The 21,036-nt window shown below is 38.2% G+C and overlaps 5 protein-coding genes across 7 annotated transcripts; 1 reads left to right on the forward strand and 4 right to left on the reverse strand.

The window, feature by feature from the left end:
* Nucleotides 1-1,165: 1,165 nt before the first annotated feature.
* Nucleotides 1,166-3,378, forward strand: LOC133732194 (uncharacterized). 3 transcript variants are annotated; one of them, XM_062159685.1, is made up of 5 exons: nt 1,166-1,927; nt 2,049-2,133; nt 2,259-2,361; nt 2,465-3,013; nt 3,079-3,377. In XM_062159685.1, exons 1-2 carry the CDS (start codon nt 1,300-1,302, stop codon nt 2,093-2,095), a joined length of 675 nt encoding a protein of 224 aa, XP_062015669.1. In that variant the 5' UTR covers nt 1,166-1,299; the 3' UTR covers nt 2,096-2,133; nt 2,259-2,361; nt 2,465-3,013; nt 3,079-3,377. The 3 variants fall into 3 exon arrangements, with proteins under 3 accessions (XP_062015669.1, XP_062015668.1, XP_062015670.1); XM_062159684.1 differs by having other exon boundaries at nt 2,465-3,378; XM_062159686.1 differs by having other exon boundaries at nt 2,277-2,361; nt 2,465-3,378.
* A 46-nt stretch (nt 3,379-3,424) lies between these two features.
* Nucleotides 3,425-6,461, reverse strand: LOC133732195 (THO complex subunit 3-like). The gene is made up of 10 exons (XM_062159687.1): nt 6,329-6,461; nt 6,130-6,225; nt 5,894-6,017; nt 5,723-5,814; nt 5,524-5,592; nt 4,840-4,897; nt 4,657-4,756; nt 4,326-4,412; nt 4,082-4,160; nt 3,425-3,930 (listed from the first exon to the last, which is right to left on the reverse strand). The coding sequence occupies exons 1-10, from the start codon at nt 6,389-6,391 to the stop codon at nt 3,751-3,753; spliced, it is 948 nt and encodes a 315-aa protein (XP_062015671.1). The 5' UTR covers nt 6,392-6,461; the 3' UTR covers nt 3,425-3,750.
* A 1,911-nt stretch (nt 6,462-8,372) lies between these two features.
* On the reverse strand, nt 8,373-11,210 carry LOC133730250 (F-box/kelch-repeat protein At3g06240-like). The gene is made up of 3 exons (XM_062157877.1): nt 11,054-11,210; nt 10,091-10,205; nt 8,373-9,296 (listed from the first exon to the last, which is right to left on the reverse strand). Exons 1-3 carry the CDS (start codon nt 11,146-11,148, stop codon nt 8,373-8,375), a joined length of 1,134 nt encoding a protein of 377 aa, XP_062013861.1. The 5' UTR covers nt 11,149-11,210.
* Nucleotides 11,211-11,768: 558 nt separating this feature from the next.
* On the reverse strand, nt 11,769-16,570 carry LOC133732570 (hydroxyacylglutathione hydrolase 2, mitochondrial-like). The gene is made up of 8 exons (XM_062160148.1): nt 16,412-16,570; nt 16,056-16,241; nt 15,200-15,403; nt 13,804-13,927; nt 13,052-13,152; nt 12,556-12,630; nt 12,363-12,461; nt 11,769-12,092 (listed from the first exon to the last, which is right to left on the reverse strand). Exons 1-8 carry the CDS (start codon nt 16,466-16,468, stop codon nt 11,946-11,948), a joined length of 993 nt encoding a protein of 330 aa, XP_062016132.1. The 5' UTR covers nt 16,469-16,570; the 3' UTR covers nt 11,769-11,945.
* A 1,158-nt stretch (nt 16,571-17,728) lies between these two features.
* LOC133731937 (THO complex subunit 3-like) lies at nt 17,729-20,778 on the reverse strand. Its single transcript, XM_062159385.1, has 11 exons — nt 20,577-20,778; nt 20,378-20,473; nt 20,148-20,277; nt 19,956-20,047; nt 19,776-19,844; nt 19,152-19,209; nt 18,971-19,070; nt 18,622-18,708; nt 18,372-18,450; nt 18,041-18,170; nt 17,729-17,947 (listed from the first exon to the last, which is right to left on the reverse strand). Exons 1-11 carry the CDS (start codon nt 20,637-20,639, stop codon nt 17,910-17,912), a joined length of 942 nt encoding a protein of 313 aa, XP_062015369.1. The 5' UTR covers nt 20,640-20,778; the 3' UTR covers nt 17,729-17,909.
* Between the last annotated feature and the right edge of the window lie 258 nt (nt 20,779-21,036).

Here is a 21,036-nt window from a genome sequence, read left to right on the forward strand (position 1 = left end):
AATCGATTTTGGGTTCAGCTTGTTTATGTTATCTCAATTCTTACTTGCTTGCTTCTTCAGTTCTTCAAATCGATTTGGTTTTGTTATCACTGCTTCTTAAGTTTGTTTAAGAAGTCTGAAATCATGATTGAGCTATTGTGTGGATAGTGATGATTTTGAGTTCGATTTCAAGTCTTAACGCTGTTGATCTGTTGATTTCAAGTCTGGTTGTTGTTGATCTGTTGATTTCAGTGTGGTATTTCCTTTTTTTTTTTTTTTACAGAGTGTTTGATAATTGGTTTTCATTAGTTTTCCTTTACAAAGTGTTTGATAATTGATTGATAATGACTGTTTGAGTGTTTGATAATGGGTGTTTGATAATTGTTTGACAATGAGTGTTTGTTAATTGATTGTTTCATTGTTTACTGTTATTGAGCTACTAGTACAGCAAATTAGTTGAGCATCGCAAACTATGTTCATTTCTGCTAAATTATGTGTTTGATTTCATTGTCAGGGAAGTGGAGCATTGCAAACTCCCAATGCGACACCAACTGGGTCAAGCACGGGAACAACACCAACTGGGACGCTGACAGATTGTTAATGTTATTTATCTAGTTGAGATGTTGATTTCATGAATAGGTTATTTGAAATGTTCATTACTTGATTTAGTGAATAGATTATGATTTGTTTATTTTGTTGATATTTTGATAGTTGATTTTGCTCATTTTAGGACAGCTAAATTTATCGACTTTGGTCGAAAATATGTGAAAAAAAAAAAAAAAAACCGAACACAACCGACACCGATCCGCACCGCACCGCAAAAGGGTGTAACCGAAGTAAGCGGTGTGGCTTTTTAAAATGCGGTTGCGGTTTTAGATATAGCACAACCGAATGAAACGGTTCGTTTGCGATTTTGACCTAACACCGATCCGCACCGAACCGCGCCCACCCCTATTAATATCCAACATTTGTTACGAGTCATAGTCCATTAAAGAGTATCTTCGTCACTAACAATGAGCCCAAAATTATGGGCCCAAAATTTTCTAAGGCCCGTAATAGACTCAAAATCTAACCGTTGGAAAAGAAAAATAAAATAAATGGCCTGAGGATCGGACCGTTTGGAGAAAAGTAGCCGTTGCCTTGCTCTCAGGTCATTCCCAACAGCCTTAAATACCAGAGCCTCTCAGGCTTCTTTCTCACAAAAGCAATCGATACTAACCATCTCTACTACTCTCTTGCGCTCTGTTACTGCTAAAAGCTCTCTTTTCGTTTCATTTCTATTACTTTGCTGCTTTAATTCTCTCTGCATTTTCATTATCAATGGCTGAAATGAAAGATTGCCACCACCACGTAGTGGAAATCCCGGTTGACGAAGAGCACCAACAGAAGCTCTCGTCCTCCATGACCATCATTTCGGCAATCCAACACCACCCATTGATGGAAATCTCCGAGAGCCCCGGCCATTTGCTTCTTCTCAAGCTCTGGCGAAGAGAAGAAGACCTCTTCGGCCGGCGGATCGCTCGGAGGGAGACCCGAATGGATCTCATCCGCCGCGAAATATTTCAACTCTGTTGCTTCTTCTTGATATTTCATGCCTTTTTCTTGACCATCTTGTTCACTTCTTCGTTAAACTCCGAGGAGGGGAGTTGCCAGAAGTGGTGGATTCCGAGCATTCTTTCGGTTTCGACTTCTGTTGTGTTTGTGGTTCTTGTGCAGGTGAATCTGTGGAGGTACTGGAAGGTGTGGGGACAGTTGCAGAGGGAGAAGATTGAGAATCGAGCTCTGGTGAGGTGTATTCAGGAGTTGAGGATGAAGGGAGCGAGCTTTGATCTGTCCAAGGAGCCGCAGAGTGGGAAGAGGATGAAGAGCTCCAGTGTCGAGATCAAGTGGAAGCCGATCACTTGGTGCTCGCAGAACTTGATCACCATCTGCCTTGTTTGCTTCGCAGGTTTGTAATCTTTGTTGTCATATATATAATGTGCGTGTTGTGAGAGAGATGTTATATATAAAGGGCGCATGGGCTTTATTCTTGGTGGTCTAGGAATCTGATCGGCTTGTTTGTTTTGCAGGTTTGGTGTTTCCTGCATCCAAATTGATGCTTTGCAGCGGCTTCTGAGCTTGGGGAGATTCTTAGTTTATCTTCATCTTTCTAAGGTATTGAATCGTTTTTTTTTTTTTTTAACAATCCAACTGAATGTGCATGTTGTGATAGAGATGTTATACATAATTGGCACATACAATTCATGAAGGAAAGCATTGACAAACTGTACTAAATGTAGGTGTTTCCTGCCTTGTAGATTTATGATCTGCGGCAACTTGTGAGCTCAAGGATCTGCGGCGACTTTGAGCTCGAGGAGTTTCCTTTTGATGATCTTTCTCAAGGTATTGTAACCGTTGATCTTTCTCTAATCTAATGTACATGCTGTGAGAGCAGACTCATACAATTCAACCGTGGTTTTTGACAAATTTTATCCTATATATGCAGGCTGTAAATTTGAAAGATATTGCAACTGAGAAGGGAAGCATTGCGATTCATTGCAAAGTAAAAAGTAACAAATCATGCCAATATCATGCCAATTGCAAGAGCATCATTATGTTTCGAAATGAGATTCTGCTTGCTCCTGAAGAAGTGCTTTGCAAGAGCATCATTATGTTTCAAAATGAGATTCTGCTTGCTCGCTCCTGAAGAAGTGCTTTGTTAGGCACAATTTTGGGATTGTGTGAAAGGCATCGGAAGCCTACTAGCATCAAGTATCTGTCATGGTGGCTCTTTCAATAGTCATATCCATCCTTGACTTCAAATCTTTACAAGAGAACGGTCCGATCACTATCCAGACTCATGCCGACAACCAAAGTACATTCCTTTCGGGTCTCTAGTATATGAAAGAGAGGAAATCGATCTTATCTCCATAATGACCACTCAAATCTAGTGCCTGCTAAGAGATGAGGCCAAAAGATGAGGATTATGCGGCATCTGCGAATGCAAGAGGCTTATATCTCTACTACTTCCGGTCAGATGGGGGGATCACTACTTGTGTGCACTCTTTATAGATGTAATGATGTAATCTCAAATAGATGTAATGATGTAATCTCAAATAGATGTGCACTCTTTATAGATGTAATGATGTAATCTCAAATAGATGTAATGATGCAATGCAGACTTCTCAGTCAATTAATGACCACTCAAATCTAGTGCCTGCTAAGAGATGAGGCCAAAAGATGAGGATTATGCGGCATCTGCGAATGCAAGAGGCTTATATCTCTACTACTTCCGGTCAGATGGGGGGATCACTACTTGTGTGCACTCTTTATAGATGTAATGATGTAATCTCAAATAGATGTAATGATGCAATGCAGACTTCTCAGTCAATTAATCTACTCGTTTACAGCAGCATGGAACTCTATTTCTCTACACAATTTACAGCAGTACCAGACAATTGTCTCATATAACATAGTTGATTAGTTTCAAAATAAAACTTTCAGCTGTATAACAAACTGTTCTCTTGCACATGAACAAGGGTGCTCCACTTACAAGCCAAAAGATAGTGTGAAACAGAATCTAATGGAGGTCAGAGGCAGCGCTTAGTCAAATATCCCAAAGAACTACAGAGCTGATGGAGCAAACAGAACTAAATGGTGATCGCATTTTATAATCCAAAAGAAGCAAGAGAGACGCAAATCGCAAATGATTACACATTAGCCCGTGCTTGTGAAGCCGAAGATCCTCACAATACCTGTAACAAAGAAATCCGGGAAACCAAAAACATTGCATCAGTTGAGTTTGCCTTCTGTTGAATGAGCTTGGTGGAACAGGAAGCTTCTCATGTTACCTTCATTGATGTTGTCCTTCCCAGCATATGCAAGCAGATTGCTTTTAGGATTCCAGTCAACACTGTTCATGGCAGGCCCACATGGAATTTGATGCACTGTACGCCCAGTTTGAACATTTGACTGTTTTATACAGCAACAATTTAATGACTTAGATACAGCACAAAGTCAAGTGCAGTGATAAATCAGCTTCCTAGAATGATAGGCTGCAACACTTCTAGTAGAGGCGAATATACTTCTTGAAAAGATGAATGACAGAGTAAACCATACTTACTATGTCAATGAAACAATCTGTACTGCCAGAAGCAATATACTCTCCACTGTGGTTAAAGCTTATTGTCCTCACAGCCGATCTGAGGAAAGGTACAAGAAGAGGTCATACCACAACAAGGACTGCAGATGATTAAAGTCTACTCAGCTAACTATGAAGAAAAAAGTTTACAGTGGCCATGGTTACTCAATTCACATACTTTCTATGATGTTATGGATTATGATAAGGACCCTCAAGTAGAACTCACTTTATTTTTGTGAACGTTCGCACACAGAGCAACTCCGAGATATCCCATAGGCTGACCAAGGAATCGGCACTCCCAACAGCAAAATATCTGTCATAGTACAAAGGGCATGCGACACAGACCAAGGCCGTCATGTGACCTCATGAAAGAATTGTTGCAGGGAAGAAATAGAACAACATAAAATACCTAAACATTTTTTAGGATGGGATCCATGAGAGTGGGAATGCTTATGTAGGTAGTTCAACTATTATAGCAAGATAATAGCATAACAAGGTAAAAGTTAGAACGGTGTTGTTCTTTGAAAATGAAGAAACAATAGAACTTTGTATCATACCTTCCACATGGGTCAATTGCAATGCAATGACAACCAGCTGTATGAGCCATGATACTTTCAAGTGGTTGAAGAGATGGGTATGATAGCACCTCAACAACGCCTTTCTCATCTGAAGAAAATACAAAAACTTAGTGTTCCAGCAGATAGAAAGGGAAAAGAATTATTGTAATAAATTGTTCTCACCCTTTCCAGTTGTCACGAACAAAATATCACTTGTTGTGTTCCAAGCAATTTCATTTACCTGGAAATGAAGACTAAACAGTATAACCATGGACTAGGATGAAGCATTAAAGTATAAGGATCATAGAGAACAAATAAGTTATACCTGTTTTCACAACTATGCATCAGTTCTACTACCATAAATTAGTGGAATTGATTGACAAATTAACTTTGAAGAACAAATCATGGTATGTAAGATAATGGATATAAACATGAAAAGCATTGATGTCATTGAGAAGGAAGAATTTATTTGTTGACAGATTTTATATATTACAGCTTCAACATGGACTAGACATCAAATACAGCTTTGCCCATGCAATATGAACCATAGTAGAACAACCTCGTTCCTTTCTAATATCACACCTGCAATAAAAAAAAATGAAAAAAGCTCGGATTCAAACTTCATAAGAGAGATTAATTAACATCATAAACATACTGATAACTATGAAATAGACAGAAGGAACAAGGTTTTGTAACACATGCATTCCTTCTTAAGATCAGATTTTGAGTTGCCTTTGCATATCATACACATGAACTGAATATCTCAAGGTTGAGCATCAATTCTTTTCCCAAAATCCTCTGCTATTAAAGCTAAGCCTCATATACAACATGAAATAGAAAGAAGGAAACTAAATTAGTTTTTTTTACCTCGTAATGGAACTTCCTCTTGTGAATTGGCTTAAACGTCCGAACATCCAAAATTGTCAATTCGTTGTTCTACATTTTAAGGAGAAAATGCAAAGACCATTAGAACAACAAACATATCCATAGCTAGTGATACTCACTAATCACAACTCAAACAAATAAACAGCTCGAAAAATTCTCCAACTCACACAACTAAGCATACCGTATCACCAACTGCTATGAGCTCGCCATCAGGTTTATATGCAATGTTAATGTTCAGGCCACTAAGTTCCGCTAGCTGCACACACTTCCCGGCTGCACACGCCAAATTACAAAATCACACAACCGATGTCCTAGCCTTATATCGAACAAATCGATAGATCAAACAACTCACTACGATCATCCCAGAGACGAACAGTTTTGTCCATAGAGGCAGTGGCAACCAACTCGGCATGCTTGGGATCCCAACACAGCTGCTCCACACTATCCCTGTGCCCCTTCAATTCAACAGAGTTACCCTGCAACATGCATACACACAAATCTACATATAACATCGAATTTCCCTCACTATATTGATTGAAATTAGTAATAACTACAAGTAAATCAGAGATTCAGAGTACCGGAGCTTACATTTCCATGAGGCTCAATGTGCCAAACCCTAGCGGACTGATCCTCAGAACCCGAGGCGAGCTTGGTTCCGGTGAAGTTCCAAGCCACCGATCGCACCTATTGCACAACGAAACAGTCAAAATCGAGAGGAGCAAGAAATGAAGTAGGGCTTGGTGGATGTTGAAATTGGAAAACGAAAGGTCGCAGAAAAGAGAGTTACCTCCTTCTCATGGACACGGTACTCTCTGCTTAGGAGATTCTTGAACGGCGTCGTCTTCTCCATCTCCGGCGGGTTTCAGTTTCAGATTAAAGTCACTGAAATTTGAGTCTGATTGGAGCAGAGAGAGAGAGAGAGAGAGAGCGAAAGTGAATTGTGAGTAGCGGGAAGAGAATTCCCTATTTATATGTCATTATTTGGGCTCGACCCGAAGTATGGTTCCGAAATTGGCTATAACCAATCCATAACAAACCATCCTATTGGACTTACATAGAAGAGGGCCAAGAGGCCCATGTTATTGGTTTGTGAGCATCTTAACAGCGTGTAATTCTGTAAATGAGTTGGGCTGAAGCGAATATCAAGGTGATCGAGTTTGGTTTAGTGACTTTGAGCCGGGTTTGAACTTAAATAATTTTTTCCGAGCTCCAGCGTGGCTCTTTGATTTTTATTTTATTTTTTAAGTTCGAGCTCAGTTGAAATTGACCAAAATTTAAAATTCTGCAACTTGGAGCCACAACATTCGAACAAGGCCAAGAACAGGAGGGGGAAAAAAATTTGCCAAAGTGGTTTTACCTAATAATGTAAATAATTTTGCTTGAAAAATGAGAGGGATTTTGTGTGTTTCTAAATTTTTGAAATTCTTCACATTGGTGACGAGGATAACGTATAATCTCATGAGAAGCAAAGCTTAGCTTTGCAGCGGCTTTTGAGCTTTGGGGAGTTTCCTCATTCATGCTGATCTTCAGTTATTGTAATGGCGAATTTATAGTGCAACTTGTGAGAGTAGTTATGTCAATTGTATATAACTACCGCATACAATTCAACCGTAGTTTTGTCGAATTGTAGTTCTCTCCGTAGTGTAAACTTGAGAATGGAAAGCATTGAACAGAAAGCTGTAGCAACAAACAAGTCGCTCATTGCAAAGTAGAACAAACCCATCATCAATTCAATGCTGCCTTGGGTTCAAAATAAAAGCTTTCAGCTGCGTCTAGTTTCCTAAATCATTCGGGATAATATATGGGGCAATAAGCTAGAATGACTCTAGGAGTCTAGGACAACCATAAGATGCAGCAGCACTAGCTAACACCAACAATAGTGCCTCATGCAACATAGTTTTGGCTCCTCAAGCAGGGACGGAGCTACTCAAGGGCCTGAGGGGGCCATGGCACCCCTTAACTTTTTGACTGCATATGTAATTGTTGCTTGCAATCTAGTTGACTTGAGTTTCTACACACACAATTATTAATATTGGCACCCCCTAGTTCTCCACGTGATTAGCTTCACATGAAAATATAATATATCTCACCTATCTTTTGATTGGTTAGTTTGGAGTAATAGTAAATAATAAAGACTTTTTGGATTTTAGAAGCAGAACCATGAGTAAAATAATATTTGGAGCATGCTTGTTGCACCTTGGTATTTGGAGAAACGCCTCCTTACAGCACGCCTGTTTAATCTGATCAAATCAATTATACAATTATACAATATTTTAATATTTTTTTAATATATTTTTTCTCATCCATCTTGTATTGGCCCCCCTTAGTTGTGATCTCTGGCTCCGTCCCTGTCCTCAAGTACAAATAAAAACACAGAAAACAAATCGAGCGAAATATAAAGGCTTGACGCTCAATTTTACATCAAAGGTGGAGAATCCAAATTACAAAACAGTTAAAAGCATAAAAACCAACCAGCATTTGAATGACAGTCCCCAGCAATCACTCTTCATTTTTTTTCTGCCTTGTAGTTTTTCCAGGCCTCAAGTCCTCATGCCCCGAGATTCACCATAATCATTCAGGTACCGAAACTAAAGTTTCACCATATAAAGTGATGTAAAAACTACTATACTTAAACCCGAGCAACACTTCAGGCAAATATCGACCGCTTGGCAAACTAGGCCTAAACCCGAGCAACTCTTCAGGCAAATATCGACCGCTGCAGACTGGCTTCTCTTCTTTACGGCATTCAATCCAGACCAACTCATTACTTTCAAATAGTTCAATCACAACTGTACCGCCTTCTGTAATAAAACACAGATCCCAACCACAATTTAATGAAGTGAACACATCTGGTAAATCGTCTTCTCTAAATCCGAAGAGTTTAACCCAAGATTCAGGCACCGCATACTAAGCCCATCATCTGCCTTTAACCACATACAAAGGCATCCTCCTGATGAAAGAACCCTTACGTATGTCTCATCTTTTGGGAACCAAACAGGCAATGTCATTTCACGGAACTCCTCCTCTGCCAAATCAAAAGCATACATACTCGCTGGGTCTGAAACTCCACTGCGGTAGTTAATCCAATGGATTGCTTCATTTAAAAGAGTCCCCACCTCGTGACCGCAGTCTGGTGATGACAAGTGAGGAGCTTCAATAACTTTCCAAGAGTTGGCCCTCAGTGAAAAGATATAGACATGAAAATGTGTGCTATCGCCCGGTATTACAAAAACAAGCTTGTAGTCATCTGTGGACGAGACATAACCAAAACCAGAAATTACAAAGTCTAGACGCTGTCTTTCTCCGTTTTCGTCCATGTAGTCAGGCATCCTTGGACTAGGTATTTTGCGGACAAATCCTGTTGATGGATTACAGATAGACAAGGCTACCAAACCAGTTATATAGGAGTCACCTAGAAGAACCAAGCCATTGCACGTGGTCCTTACTAGCTGCTCACATTCCACTGATGGGAAGCTGAGGCGTATAACTGAACCCTTGAAACTATGTTCCCATGATTGAAATTGAGGGGACTCACAAACAAATATGGGGTGGATTCTTTGGCTGAGGTTTCCCTGCTGTAATGCTAGTTGGAGGTGGGATTTGGCGAATTGAGGATCGGAAATGATGATAAAACGCCACCGTTTTGACACACAAGTGAACCGGATCAGTGTTTTGACCGGCAACCGGCACAGAATTTTCACTACAATATCTTCAGGGAGATCGAAGCCCTCCTCCTTCTTCAACATTGACAAGACCTAGAATGTGTGAAGAGATTCAGTGAGTGGATTAAATCAACTTAATATAGTATGCAAGTAATTGTTTTCTTCTTCTTTAATATCACTGATCAAATAACAAACAGAAGTACACAACAAGCAGTATTCAAAATTTTGTTCCACAATATGCATTCTCAACTCGTACATCCATCAAAGGCTTGAAAGTTTAAACATAAGAAATGCTAAATAACTCACAAAAGTACATTCATGTTTGATTGTTCTAAAGACTTAAGGTATCATGGAGGACCAAAAAGGACTGTAAACCATGAAACACAAGTTAATTCTTCAAATAGAAAGAGGGGTATGGATTATGATCAAAACCCTTGCTTTTGCAAGATTAAAACAGAAAGCAAATCCGTAAAGCCAGCTTCAATTCACATTAGGAATTCTAAACGTGTATTGGTGATCAAATGAAACAAATCAACTCATCGAAGCTACTGCTACTAGCTTTTACCACTACGTACAACTCAAAAGGCTATGCAACAAGCTTGATGGAGGTCTATTTAAGAGAAACTTAAAAGAGTAGATCAGGACCACATTATATTTTCAGGTCCTATTTTGCAGTTCATGTAGGATAGGAATAGGATTGAAGAAATAAGAAAAGAAACAAAGAATAGCTTTGTATGTAAACATGAAATGGACGTTTAAGACAGAACGATGGATCGGAAAATGTTTCTCATTGTTACCCTAAATGGCTGACTAAGGAGAAAACGGAAAATCTGAGAGAGGAGATGAATAAACTAAAAAAAAAAAAAAAAAAAAACAAACAAACCAACCTGAGACGATGAAGATGATTTGTTCCGGTTCTTAACACCAGCTATTTGACTTGAACCCAAGGCACTTGACTTAGTTGACTTCAGAATCCTCTTCATTTTCGGGTTTAGGGACAAGCTGACTGCTGACATGTTAGGAATTTGACCTAAAATTCCTCTTGCGGAAGCAGACAAGTGCAGCAATATAGATAAACGATCGAGAAAAACAAACACGAACTTGTTAACGAGGTTCAGCAAAGAACTTTGCCTACGTCCCCGAGCTGCTTGGGTTTCACTATAGAAGAAGAAGAATACACGAACAAGAATACAAGAGTCTCTCACAAGTTCTCACCAACTCTCAAGACCTCACTTGCTCTCACAGATTCAAAGACTTGATCTACTACTACAATCTATGCCCCTATTTATAGTTATCTAACAAGACCCTATAAGACATTGGAAACCTATTCCCAATAGACATAGAAACCATTACAAAGTAGGATTATGTAGCAGGTAGGAAACAATCAAAACTCCTTTTTGATCAAGGATTAACAAATCCTTATCCTATGTGGAATCGGATCCACACACCCAACATGACAGACCAAAAATTAGAGCTATAATCAAACAGAGTAGCCAAAGCACAATCATATTCTGTCAATCTCTATTAACTGGCTTAATTAAACCCATTTATCATCTGCAGACTGCAGCTTGATAAAACTGATTTGATAACCCTTCAACACATTCCAGCTTATATATTTGACGAATTTATTTCCTTCCTAACATGGCACTGCTTGCTATTTCATAGTTCACTGCTTGCTATTTGCCTTAATCTCAAGAACACTACTGCGTTAATGATCACAACTACTTGGATTACAAAAACCACTCAATCACATTCACAAAGATTCAATCATTTACATCTTGGTGAATGGTGATATCAGTTCAAACACAAAAGTGTATACCAAATCAAAAAAGGAAACGTCATTAACTCACCAGTATGAAATATTTCTGTACCAGATTATGAACAAACTCAGTAATTCCCTGCCAGTAAGTTCATGCTGCCTCAGCAATTCGCTGACTTCCTCCATACTCGACGCCTCTCTCCTTAACCTCTTGGCTTCTCTTGAGGAAATGAGGAAAATGTCGCCAACTAGGGGAACCCCAAGGGGGTTTTTTTTCTGATTTTTGAGACCATACGTCGCCGTATTGTCCAGTAAGTTAAAATCAGTTCGGTTCGGTTTTTGACCGGTCGAAACCGAAATCAAAACCAAAACCGAAACCTAACTACTTCAGTTCGTTGCGGTTCTGTTTTTTTGGTTCAGCTTTTTTTTAGACTCCTGACCAAATGTTGAAATTTAGCTCAAAATGTTCATTTACTCCGCTAAAAAATGTGTGCCCACTTTCCCCATTTAAAGGTAAAAAATACAAATTTGGCCTCTGAATAATTAAAAAGTCATTAGAGACTTCGCCGGAAACTTCATTAAAATTTGCCGGAGGACCCCAAAAAAGTTGTCAGAGATCTTATAAGTCTGTCGCTGAAGACTTTATTACCCCCAATAAACCCCAATAAATTTTTATTGAAGGGGGCAATAAAGTTTTTATTCGATAACTATATCTTTTTGGGCAGATGCATTTTTTGACGAATGGTTTTTGCCTAGAGGTGGAGAAAAACATTTTAGCGTAAGTGATGAGGAAAATGTATGAGACATGAGAAGAACAAGGACAAGTTAAATGAACGAGCATTAAATGTTTAGACACTTGGCAACAAATGCAGTAGCATAGCTTGAATTTAACCAAAAGAGTCGGACTCGAAAAATATATGGATACATTTACTCGACAGCTATCTGCTATACAAACAGAAAATGAAACAAGGACCCGACAAACATCAAAAAGCATCCTTGGCTTGGCGTATGACACCCAAGGCTTCCGCCTCACTTGCTGAGGCTGATATATTTAACAACTGCCGGATCTCTGTACTGGATGTGCGAAGAAAAGGATTGCAAGCCTTCTCCAGTAACAATGTAGTAGGAACCTGATACATCACAACAGATTCGACAATAAGGGCATGAAAAGGGTCATGTGTGCATCAACACATATGTAACATTGCCATATGAAACCAATATAAACATAGATACTTTCTTGCTCTATGAAAAAGATGGATTTTGGGATCTGTGACTTCGCATCAGATGTAATCACATTCTCACTATCCAATTAGTGGCTTTCCAACCAGATCCGAAGTCACAGATCACTAAATGCAACCTCAAAAGACCATACTACTAAAATAAGAAGCCAGGGTATTTACCGTAGGCACGCCTTTGCTGCGAAGATGTGCGACACGGGCTGCGTAGGACTGAAGTGCCTCGTTCTCAGGTTCAATAGATAAGGCAAACTTAGAGTTACTCTGTCACAAATGGTTGCCCCTCAAGTCAGTTCCCTGTTCTGAACTTTAAAACATTATATAGCTTACAGAAAACTGAAAAGGTAACATGACTAACCAATGTATATTCATGACCAAAGTATACTTCTGTATCATCTGGCAAAGACATGATCTTTGTAAGGGAAGACTGCATCTGTAACAGACAATCAACTGATTAACAAACAGATTATGAAACACACATATATAGTATATATAAAGTTGAACAAATGTAACAAGATAATCATTGCTTCGAAGTGTTTAAAACAAAAGGACCACCTTCACTATTAACTGCTTTGAACCGCCATTAAGTTGCAAAGCTTTGCTTTTAATGTTTTATCTCAAGGGTGAGCATTAATCAAAGAAGACAAATGCAGCACAACTACAAAATTGTTTTTTAATATTTACTGCAAAATTCTATAGGATAACAATTTCATCTTCTGGCAGTAACCCCTCAAACCAACTTCTGACAGAGACCCTCACTATTTTACAGGATGTTCCCTCCTCGAACTCAAACATAGCACCAGTTTTGACTGATCAAACAATAGTGAGGACATAATAGATAGGCCAAGAATTACCTGGTCAGGTGTTCCTTCAAACAATTTGCCACATGATAGGCTGAACAAAGTGTCTCCTGTAAATATTGACCCTGATCCGGGAAAGTAGAAGCTGATGTGACCTGCATGCAGCAAATTAAGACCAAGAGATAAATTACAAATCAACAAGCAAGGAATGATGGTTCATCTGTAAATGTCATTAATTGTGGAACTACATCTATAAAGCTAATTTGCAGTTTGCAATGTGGGGACTCTGATTTTCTTTTGTAGGGACTCTGATTCTAGGTCAGCACATTTACAACCATTCTAGTAATCTTTGTATACCACAATTCCATTTCTAAAAAATTTCAAATATTAGATTTAAGAGAAAGGAGCCAACAGCGTGATTCCCTGATCATATACAAGCTAAATGGCATATAATGCTTACAACAGTTTGATCATTCACAGTAACTGAAGTGGAAGAAAGAAAAGGTGGTAACAGAATATCACCAATATGCACAAGAAGTACGCACATCCAAATACATAAAGAAACACTAGAATTAAACCAAAAGAGAATAAAAAGTAGATTTCACATATGGATTAGGTGTCCAGTCAATATGATTCTAGCAGGTAACACTAATGAAAGAAACTTGTACATTGCTTTGAGAGCTACCGTCAGAGTGCTAGTTAAACACCAACAAAATAATCATATTTTATAATAATGGTAAGGAAATGGGATGTTTAGCAGGGGAGTTCAATGGATTAGTCGAATGTAGTCAAGTAATGAAAATGACCTTTGGTATGACCAGGCGTCCCCATAACATGGACCTCATGGCCTGCAAACATCCATTTGTCTCCGTCGTTTAAAACGATATCAATGCCAGGAATTCTGTCTCGGTCTATTCCTGAACCAATCACCTACAAAAAACAATTGCATAAGTACATATGCAGAAAACTAGTGAGCCTAGAAGGAAAAGTTTTCTGTAAACTATGTAGCAACTATTGGCCAAAGAAGACCAAGGCAGTTCTGATTCAGATTCTTCGCAAATCTGAAACAATTAACAACATGGCTTCGTACAAATATAAAATACCATTTCTAATGTTTGACATGGTGCCATAAGTTCATTAAAAAGAAGGGTAACTATCACAAATAGTACCTGATCTTCTGCCAATCCAAGAAATTGGTACCCAAACTTTCAATTCGATCAATAAGGTATCCTATCCATTGAAAAGAAAAGAAAAAATCTGATACATACATTCACTGCCATCTTTTTTTGTCTTGTGCTCACCCCCTTCACTTTCAATTTCTTAGTTAATCATCTGAGCCTTTTTACATATTAAACTTGCTGACGACATCATATAAACTTTAAATTCTTAACCCAAGACGCTTTTCCATCTTCAGGGACTCCCTCCAGCTCATAGAACTCAAAGACGATGATGGAGTATCGCAGTCCTTGATGTCCAAAGAAAAGCTACTTCCATGGTGGCCGGAGAGAAAAAATCTCTATCACTGGAAATAGATATACCTTCTTCTTCTTCATGGCAGAAAGCGCAGGTCCCAAAATTATTTTGATAGTTCGGGCACTTTATTGCTTGAAAGTTTGAGTACCAGCTTGCCTTATGGGTAAAATTTTAAGGTACCATTTAAAAACATTCTACCCCCCACCCCCCAACAAAGATAATGCAGGAGAAAAAAAAAATTGATATGATTCTAAGTAGGTTACTTTAATCTACAGTGTGAGCAGTTTAATACACTATGTCATGTATTCTCCTACGGGTCCTACATAATGACCTTTTAAAGTAAATGATTTCAAATGTAATGCTTGAGCATATGCATGGTCTAGAGTAGTATGAAAGCTGTTTAAGTGTCATATAAGCCAGAATGCCAGAATGACCTTTTAAAAGTAAATGACTTCAAATGTAATGCTTGAGCAAATGTATGGTCTAGAGTGGTATGAAAGCTGTTTAAATGTCATATAAAGCCAAAATGCCAGAACAAACATTCAGATACAACTCTGAAAAAAGAACCAAACTTTAAATAATTGTTTCCATTAAGATTGACTCTGCTTGAGGACGTCTAACGAGCACTAAGACTAAAAGAAAGAAACTAAAATACAAATGACAAAAACTAAGCAAGTGATACTGGACAGCAAAAAAAAAAAGAACCAGAAAAAACTAATGCTACCATACCTTTGCACCGTACCTTGCTTTTAACTCTGCATTTCCCCCAGTGTGATCATGATGATGATGAGTATTCAGTATATATGTCAGATTTCGGTTTCTCTTACTCAAAGCATCTATAACAGGAACAGCTTCAGAAGGATCTACAACACCAACTGTGCCAGTATCCACATCGTGCAGAAGATACGCATAGTTATCTCTAAGACACGGTACCTTAAAATGAAAAAGAATATTAAATTCAAGTTGGAAGCAATGAGCATGAATAAGAACAATTTTTTTTTTTCTTTTGGGTCTGGAGATATTAACTATTGGTTGAGGTGAATGAGTATGAATGCATACAAATTATGAGTGCACTTGTGTATTTGCATATACACAAACATATAATAACAAGCACAACGACAGGAGAGAAGAGGGGGAAAAGGCTCCGATGTGGAAATGAACAAAAACAAGATTTCAAATTTAATTTTGGAACAAGCATTTTACCAGACGAATACAACATTTGCTAATCGAAATATCCACTTTTGACTCCAACAAAAGCTCATAACTTAATTACAACGCATCCCTACAGCAATTTGTCTAAAGCAGTGTAAATTAGCTCAATGAGTCACCAATGCAACTAACTACTCTAATGATCCATGTCACCAGCAAACTTAATCTAGAAATAGTGAACTACATTATCACTCTATATAGTTCAGCGATCAAATGCCGAGCCACGTTAAACTAAATTACTAAAGCCTTCAAACTTTCCGATCGACACAAGGAAATTTTCGACATAACTATACTCAAAGCCTATACCGATCTAGACACCCAAATCTTTCATAAATGATTCCAAAGCAAAACCATAGAGAGATCTGTGAATGCTCACCAATTCGATTTGCAACGAGGCCGAGATTTTGGAAACACTGCAGAACTGAGAAACTTCAAGCGATCGACTCGCCGCTCCGCGCAAGGATTTCAACGGCACAGACAAAAGTTGCATGAATCCATACAAGAGGCCTTTCCTAAAGCAAAGCTGCCGCATCCCAGGCCACACACACAGCCCACTCCTCCCCTACAAGGTTTTCAATTTCCACAAACAAGACCGATTCAACACTCAAAATCAGCAAAAACAAAAATCACCACAAGATTCAGAACACAATTCAGTAGAGAAATTGGGAAATGATGAGAGAAATAGTGAAATTGAAGTGCGGAGAGAGAGAGAGAGAGAGGGGGGGGACGAACCCTAGAGCAAGAGAGGGAGACCATGGCGGAAGAGGCCTTGGAGACCGTCGTCTGCATCTCTCTCTTTCTCTCTCAGAGAAATGGCTTTTGCTTTTTCATTTGGCGCTTTGGGTTTGTGGGTTGGCACTTAGTTGTTGAGTTCTGAACCGACCAGAAATTATTAATTGTGATAACTTTTTTTCTTTTTTGGAATATAAATCTCACCCACTTTTTTGCATTTTGGTCCACCCTTTTCTTTGTATTGATTAATTGTATTTTCTTATGTTTTTTCAAAAAAAAAAAAAAAAAAAACTTTGATGTGCACCACAAGTTCATCTTCTTCTTTACCGAAATCAAAAAAATTCTGCTAATTAATTATGACCATATTTTTTTCTCCGACCCAAGTTCATCTTCTTCTTTACCGAAATCACAAAAATTCTGTTAATTAATTATGACCATATTTTTTTCTCCCACCCAAGTTCATCTTCTTCTCTACCGAAATCACAAAAATTCTGCTAATTAATTATGACCATATTTTTTTCTCCGACCAAGTGTTTGTTTTTTTCGCTGAAAAACACTCACCTGAAATTTTCAAAGAAAACTGTTTTTCCGACCAAGTGTTCATTTTATCAGTATTTTATCAACAAACACTGATAAAATACTGATAAAATGAAGTCGTTTTGGAATTCAAGCGGCATATTTTCGGACAAGTAGTTTTGATGACAAATAAGAAGAAATTTGGTGAAAAAGAAGATGAAGTATCGAAGTTGAAATTAGTGCTTTGCGGTGGCAACTCATCTGTGCTTTTGACGAATTCTAATCTTAGCTTGAAAGATATTGCAACTGAGTATGAAAGCACTGAAGAGAGAGCTGTTGTTCGAAAAATGAATCGACTTGTGAACAAACCCATCCTGCACATTACAAGAACATATGCGTCTCTTTACTTGCAAGAACAATAGTTTCTGACAGTGTAACACATCTTTTAATGTGCTTAGTCTCGCTTGCATGAGCACCGTTAACCTTACTGTATGTGTGCGCCTTGCATTCAAATTCTGATTGCACAATTCTGTTTAGGATTGCGAGTATTCAAGATGTAAGATAAGAAATGAGTGATCATCTCTCTCACTACCTTTGAATTCTATAGCCTGCTAAGGGAAGAGGATATGCAACTACTGCGCATGCAAGATACGAGTTTTAAACCTGTTTAGAGATTACTATTTCCAGTACCTGAATAGTACGCGTATATGTATTCTGTATTATCAATGCTAACTTAACTTCTTAAGCAATTAATTTACTCATTTACGTAGTCCTTGTTCAATTACAACTGGCAAGTACAAGGAACTAAACGGCGACCATTTATCATAGAATAAAAAGTTAAAAACTGTCAGCTGTTGTCTAATACCGCACAACACTGTTTTGGGATCATGGAATTTCAGTATCAAAGTTAGAGTTGCATGCACAAGAGTGCTCCACTTACAGTCCAGAGGAAAATAGCAAAACAGAATCTAATTATTAGATATTAGCTCGAACTTTTGAAGCCAAATATCCTAAAGATACCTGCAACAAATTAACGTAACCAAAACATCACATCAGTTAAGTTTGCCTTGTGTTAATGGATTAGCCTGGTGTGAATAACAAACAGTAATTTACCTTCACCAGGGGGTTTGATCTTGTCATCCCCAGCATATGCAAGTAGATTGCTTTTAGGATTCCACTCCACACTGTTCATGGCAGCCCTACAAGGAATTTGATGCACCGTCCGCCCAGTTTGAACATTTGACTGTTTTATACAGCAGCAATTTAATGAATTAGGTATATCTGAATTAAGCAAAAAAAAGAAACATATAGATAAAATAAAAAAATGGCAGGACTAGCAAGGTAGAATGACAGAATGCCGCCTTTATAGTCGAGCGCTCTTCCATAAGGGAGAATACTGCTCTTCAAAAGCTGAATGACAGAGTAAGCCCTTTAAGATACTTACTATATCAATAAACCAGTCTTCACTGGCACAAGCAAGATACTCTCCAGTATGGTTGAAGCTTATTGTTCTCACAGGCGATCTGAAGAAAATTACAAACAGAGGTCATAACAGGACAAGGAATGCAGATAATTAAAGTCTTTGCAGCAAACTAAGGAGAAAAAATGTACAGTGGCCATATTTTACTCAATAACTGCAGAATTACAATTTTGTTAAAATAGTATTACAATAGGAAAACTACAGTAGAACTCACTCAAGTTTTGTAAATGTTCGCACACAGAGCATCTCTGAGATATCCCACAAGCTGACCAGGGAATCGGCACTCCCAACAGCAAAATATCTGTCATGGTACAAAGAGCATTAAAGAGTATGTGACAGGGTTAAAGTAGGAAATCATATAGTGTCTTCAAGAGAAATTTGGAGAGACAAAAAGAAATAGAACAATGTAAATACTGTATATAAATGCATTCTAGGATGGGATCTATGGAGTGGGCATGCTGATAGTAGGCAGTGTTCAACTATTACAGCAAGTTAATGGGCAGATGAGATAAAAGAGGTTCTTTTTGTCATAAATGAAGAAATGATACAACTTTGTGGTATACCTTCCACGTGGGTCAATTGCAATGCAATAGCAACCAGCTGTATGAGCCATGAGAGTGTCAACTGGTTTAAGAGATGGGTATGATAGTACTTCAACGGTGCCTGATCAGAAGAATATATATTTAGAATATATATCCCAGCAGGTAGAGATAATAAAAATTGATTGTATTAAATTGTTCTCACCATTTCCAGTTGTCAAGAAGAAAATATCACTTGTTGTGTTCCAAGCAATTTCATTAACCTGAAAAGGAAGAAGACTAAATAAGACTTAGGGGCATCCCTTGGATTGAAGCATTCATGCTGATACAAATAAATTACACATGTACTCAAAACTGTGCATCAATTCTACATCCAGTAACTAGTGGAATAGATTGACAAAAGCCTTTTGAAGACAAAAACATGGGGATAGATGTTGTAGTATTACAGCTTCAATCTGGACTAGTCATCCAATACAGCTTTTTGCATGTGATATCAAATCATATTTCAATTTGTAGAAAATAACTTATTCCTTTGTAATATTACACCTGTAACGATAGAATGAAAAGATTCGGTCTTGAACTTCAGAAGAAAGAGAGATTAATTAACATTTTACATATGCTGATAAACCCTCTTGTGATTTGTGTTCTAGATAAATTCCTTATTGATGTCAGTTTTCTAAAGCTACCTTTGCATATTATACCCAAGCCTTGAATTTCTCAAATTTGAGCTTCAAAAGTTCTTGCAAATGCCTAGCAGTATGAAAGCTAAGCCTCTCGAGAACATGCAACAGACAAGTCATTAAAAAAAACCATCTCTTTGATAGGTTACCTCATAATTGAACTTCCTCTTGTGAATTGGCTTAAATTTCCGAACATCCAAAATCGTTAGTTCATCATCCTACAATTTAAGGACAAAACAAACAAAACCATAAGAACACCAAACATCCATATCTACTGAGGAAGCAAACATCCCTCATACAACAGAGCTTTCACACACAAGTAAACATACCCTATTACCAACCGCAATGTGCGTCCCATCCGGCTTATACGTAATGTTAATGTTTTCGCCACTAAGCTCCGCTAGCTGCGCACACTTCCCAGCTGCAGAACCCAAAAACACAGTCACATACCCCATTACAGCATCAAAATTCCTAGCTCTACACCGAAAAAAGCTATTAAATTGACACATCAAATGACTCACTCCGCGCATCCCATAGCCGAACGGTTTTATCTCCGGAGGCAGTGGCAACCAAATCAGCATGCTTGGGATCCCAACACAGCTGATCCACACTATCCGTGTGCCCCCTCAATTCCACACCTTTAGGCTTACTCTGCAACATAATAATAAGTATATAGTTTTTACATAAACCGGTCCAACACAAAATTTTCATTGCTTTATTCATTGAGATAACAACAAATTTCAATGCTTACATGTCCGTGAGGCTCAATGTGCCAAATCCGAGCGGTTTGGTCCACGGAACCCGATGCGAGCTTGGTGCCGGTGCAGTTCCAAGCCACAGAGTGCACCTTTAGACGGTGAAAGAATCAGAATTGAGCGGGTAGAAAATAGAGGGGGGAAAGAAATTAGGGTTTAGTGGATGATGAGATTGGAGATGAGATGGTATTTTACCTTCTTCTCGTGGCCGTGGTACTCTCGGCTGTTGAGGTTCTTGAACGGTACCGCCTCCTCCATCTCCGGCCACCCAAGTTTTGATAATTTACTAAATTTGACGACTTTGTGCCCTCACCAAAGTGTTGGGGAGGAGTTAGGAGTAGCGGGAAGAAAATCCCCTCTGTAACTGAATAGATTCGGTGAGTAATTGTGTCCTCACCCAAAAACAAAAAAAAAAAAAAATTATATCCTTATTGAAAATTATTATTGACAATTTATTTAGAAAGTTTATGAGATTTTGTTATTATATATGAGGATAAAAATGGAATATTAGTATGATTTTGTTTCCTTTCCTTACACAAACCAAACACTAGAATGGAAACAAACATACATTTTCTTCTTACTTTCCCAAAGTTTCCAAATAGTGGAAAGGAAAGTTAGTGAGAAGTTCGTTTTCCTTTCTTATCATATTTCCTAA

Source organism: Rosa rugosa, chromosome 2 (genome assembly GCF_958449725.1).
Source record: "Rosa rugosa chromosome 2, drRosRugo1.1, whole genome shotgun sequence".
Lineage (NCBI taxonomy): Eukaryota > Viridiplantae > Streptophyta > Magnoliopsida > Rosales > Rosaceae > Rosa > Rosa rugosa.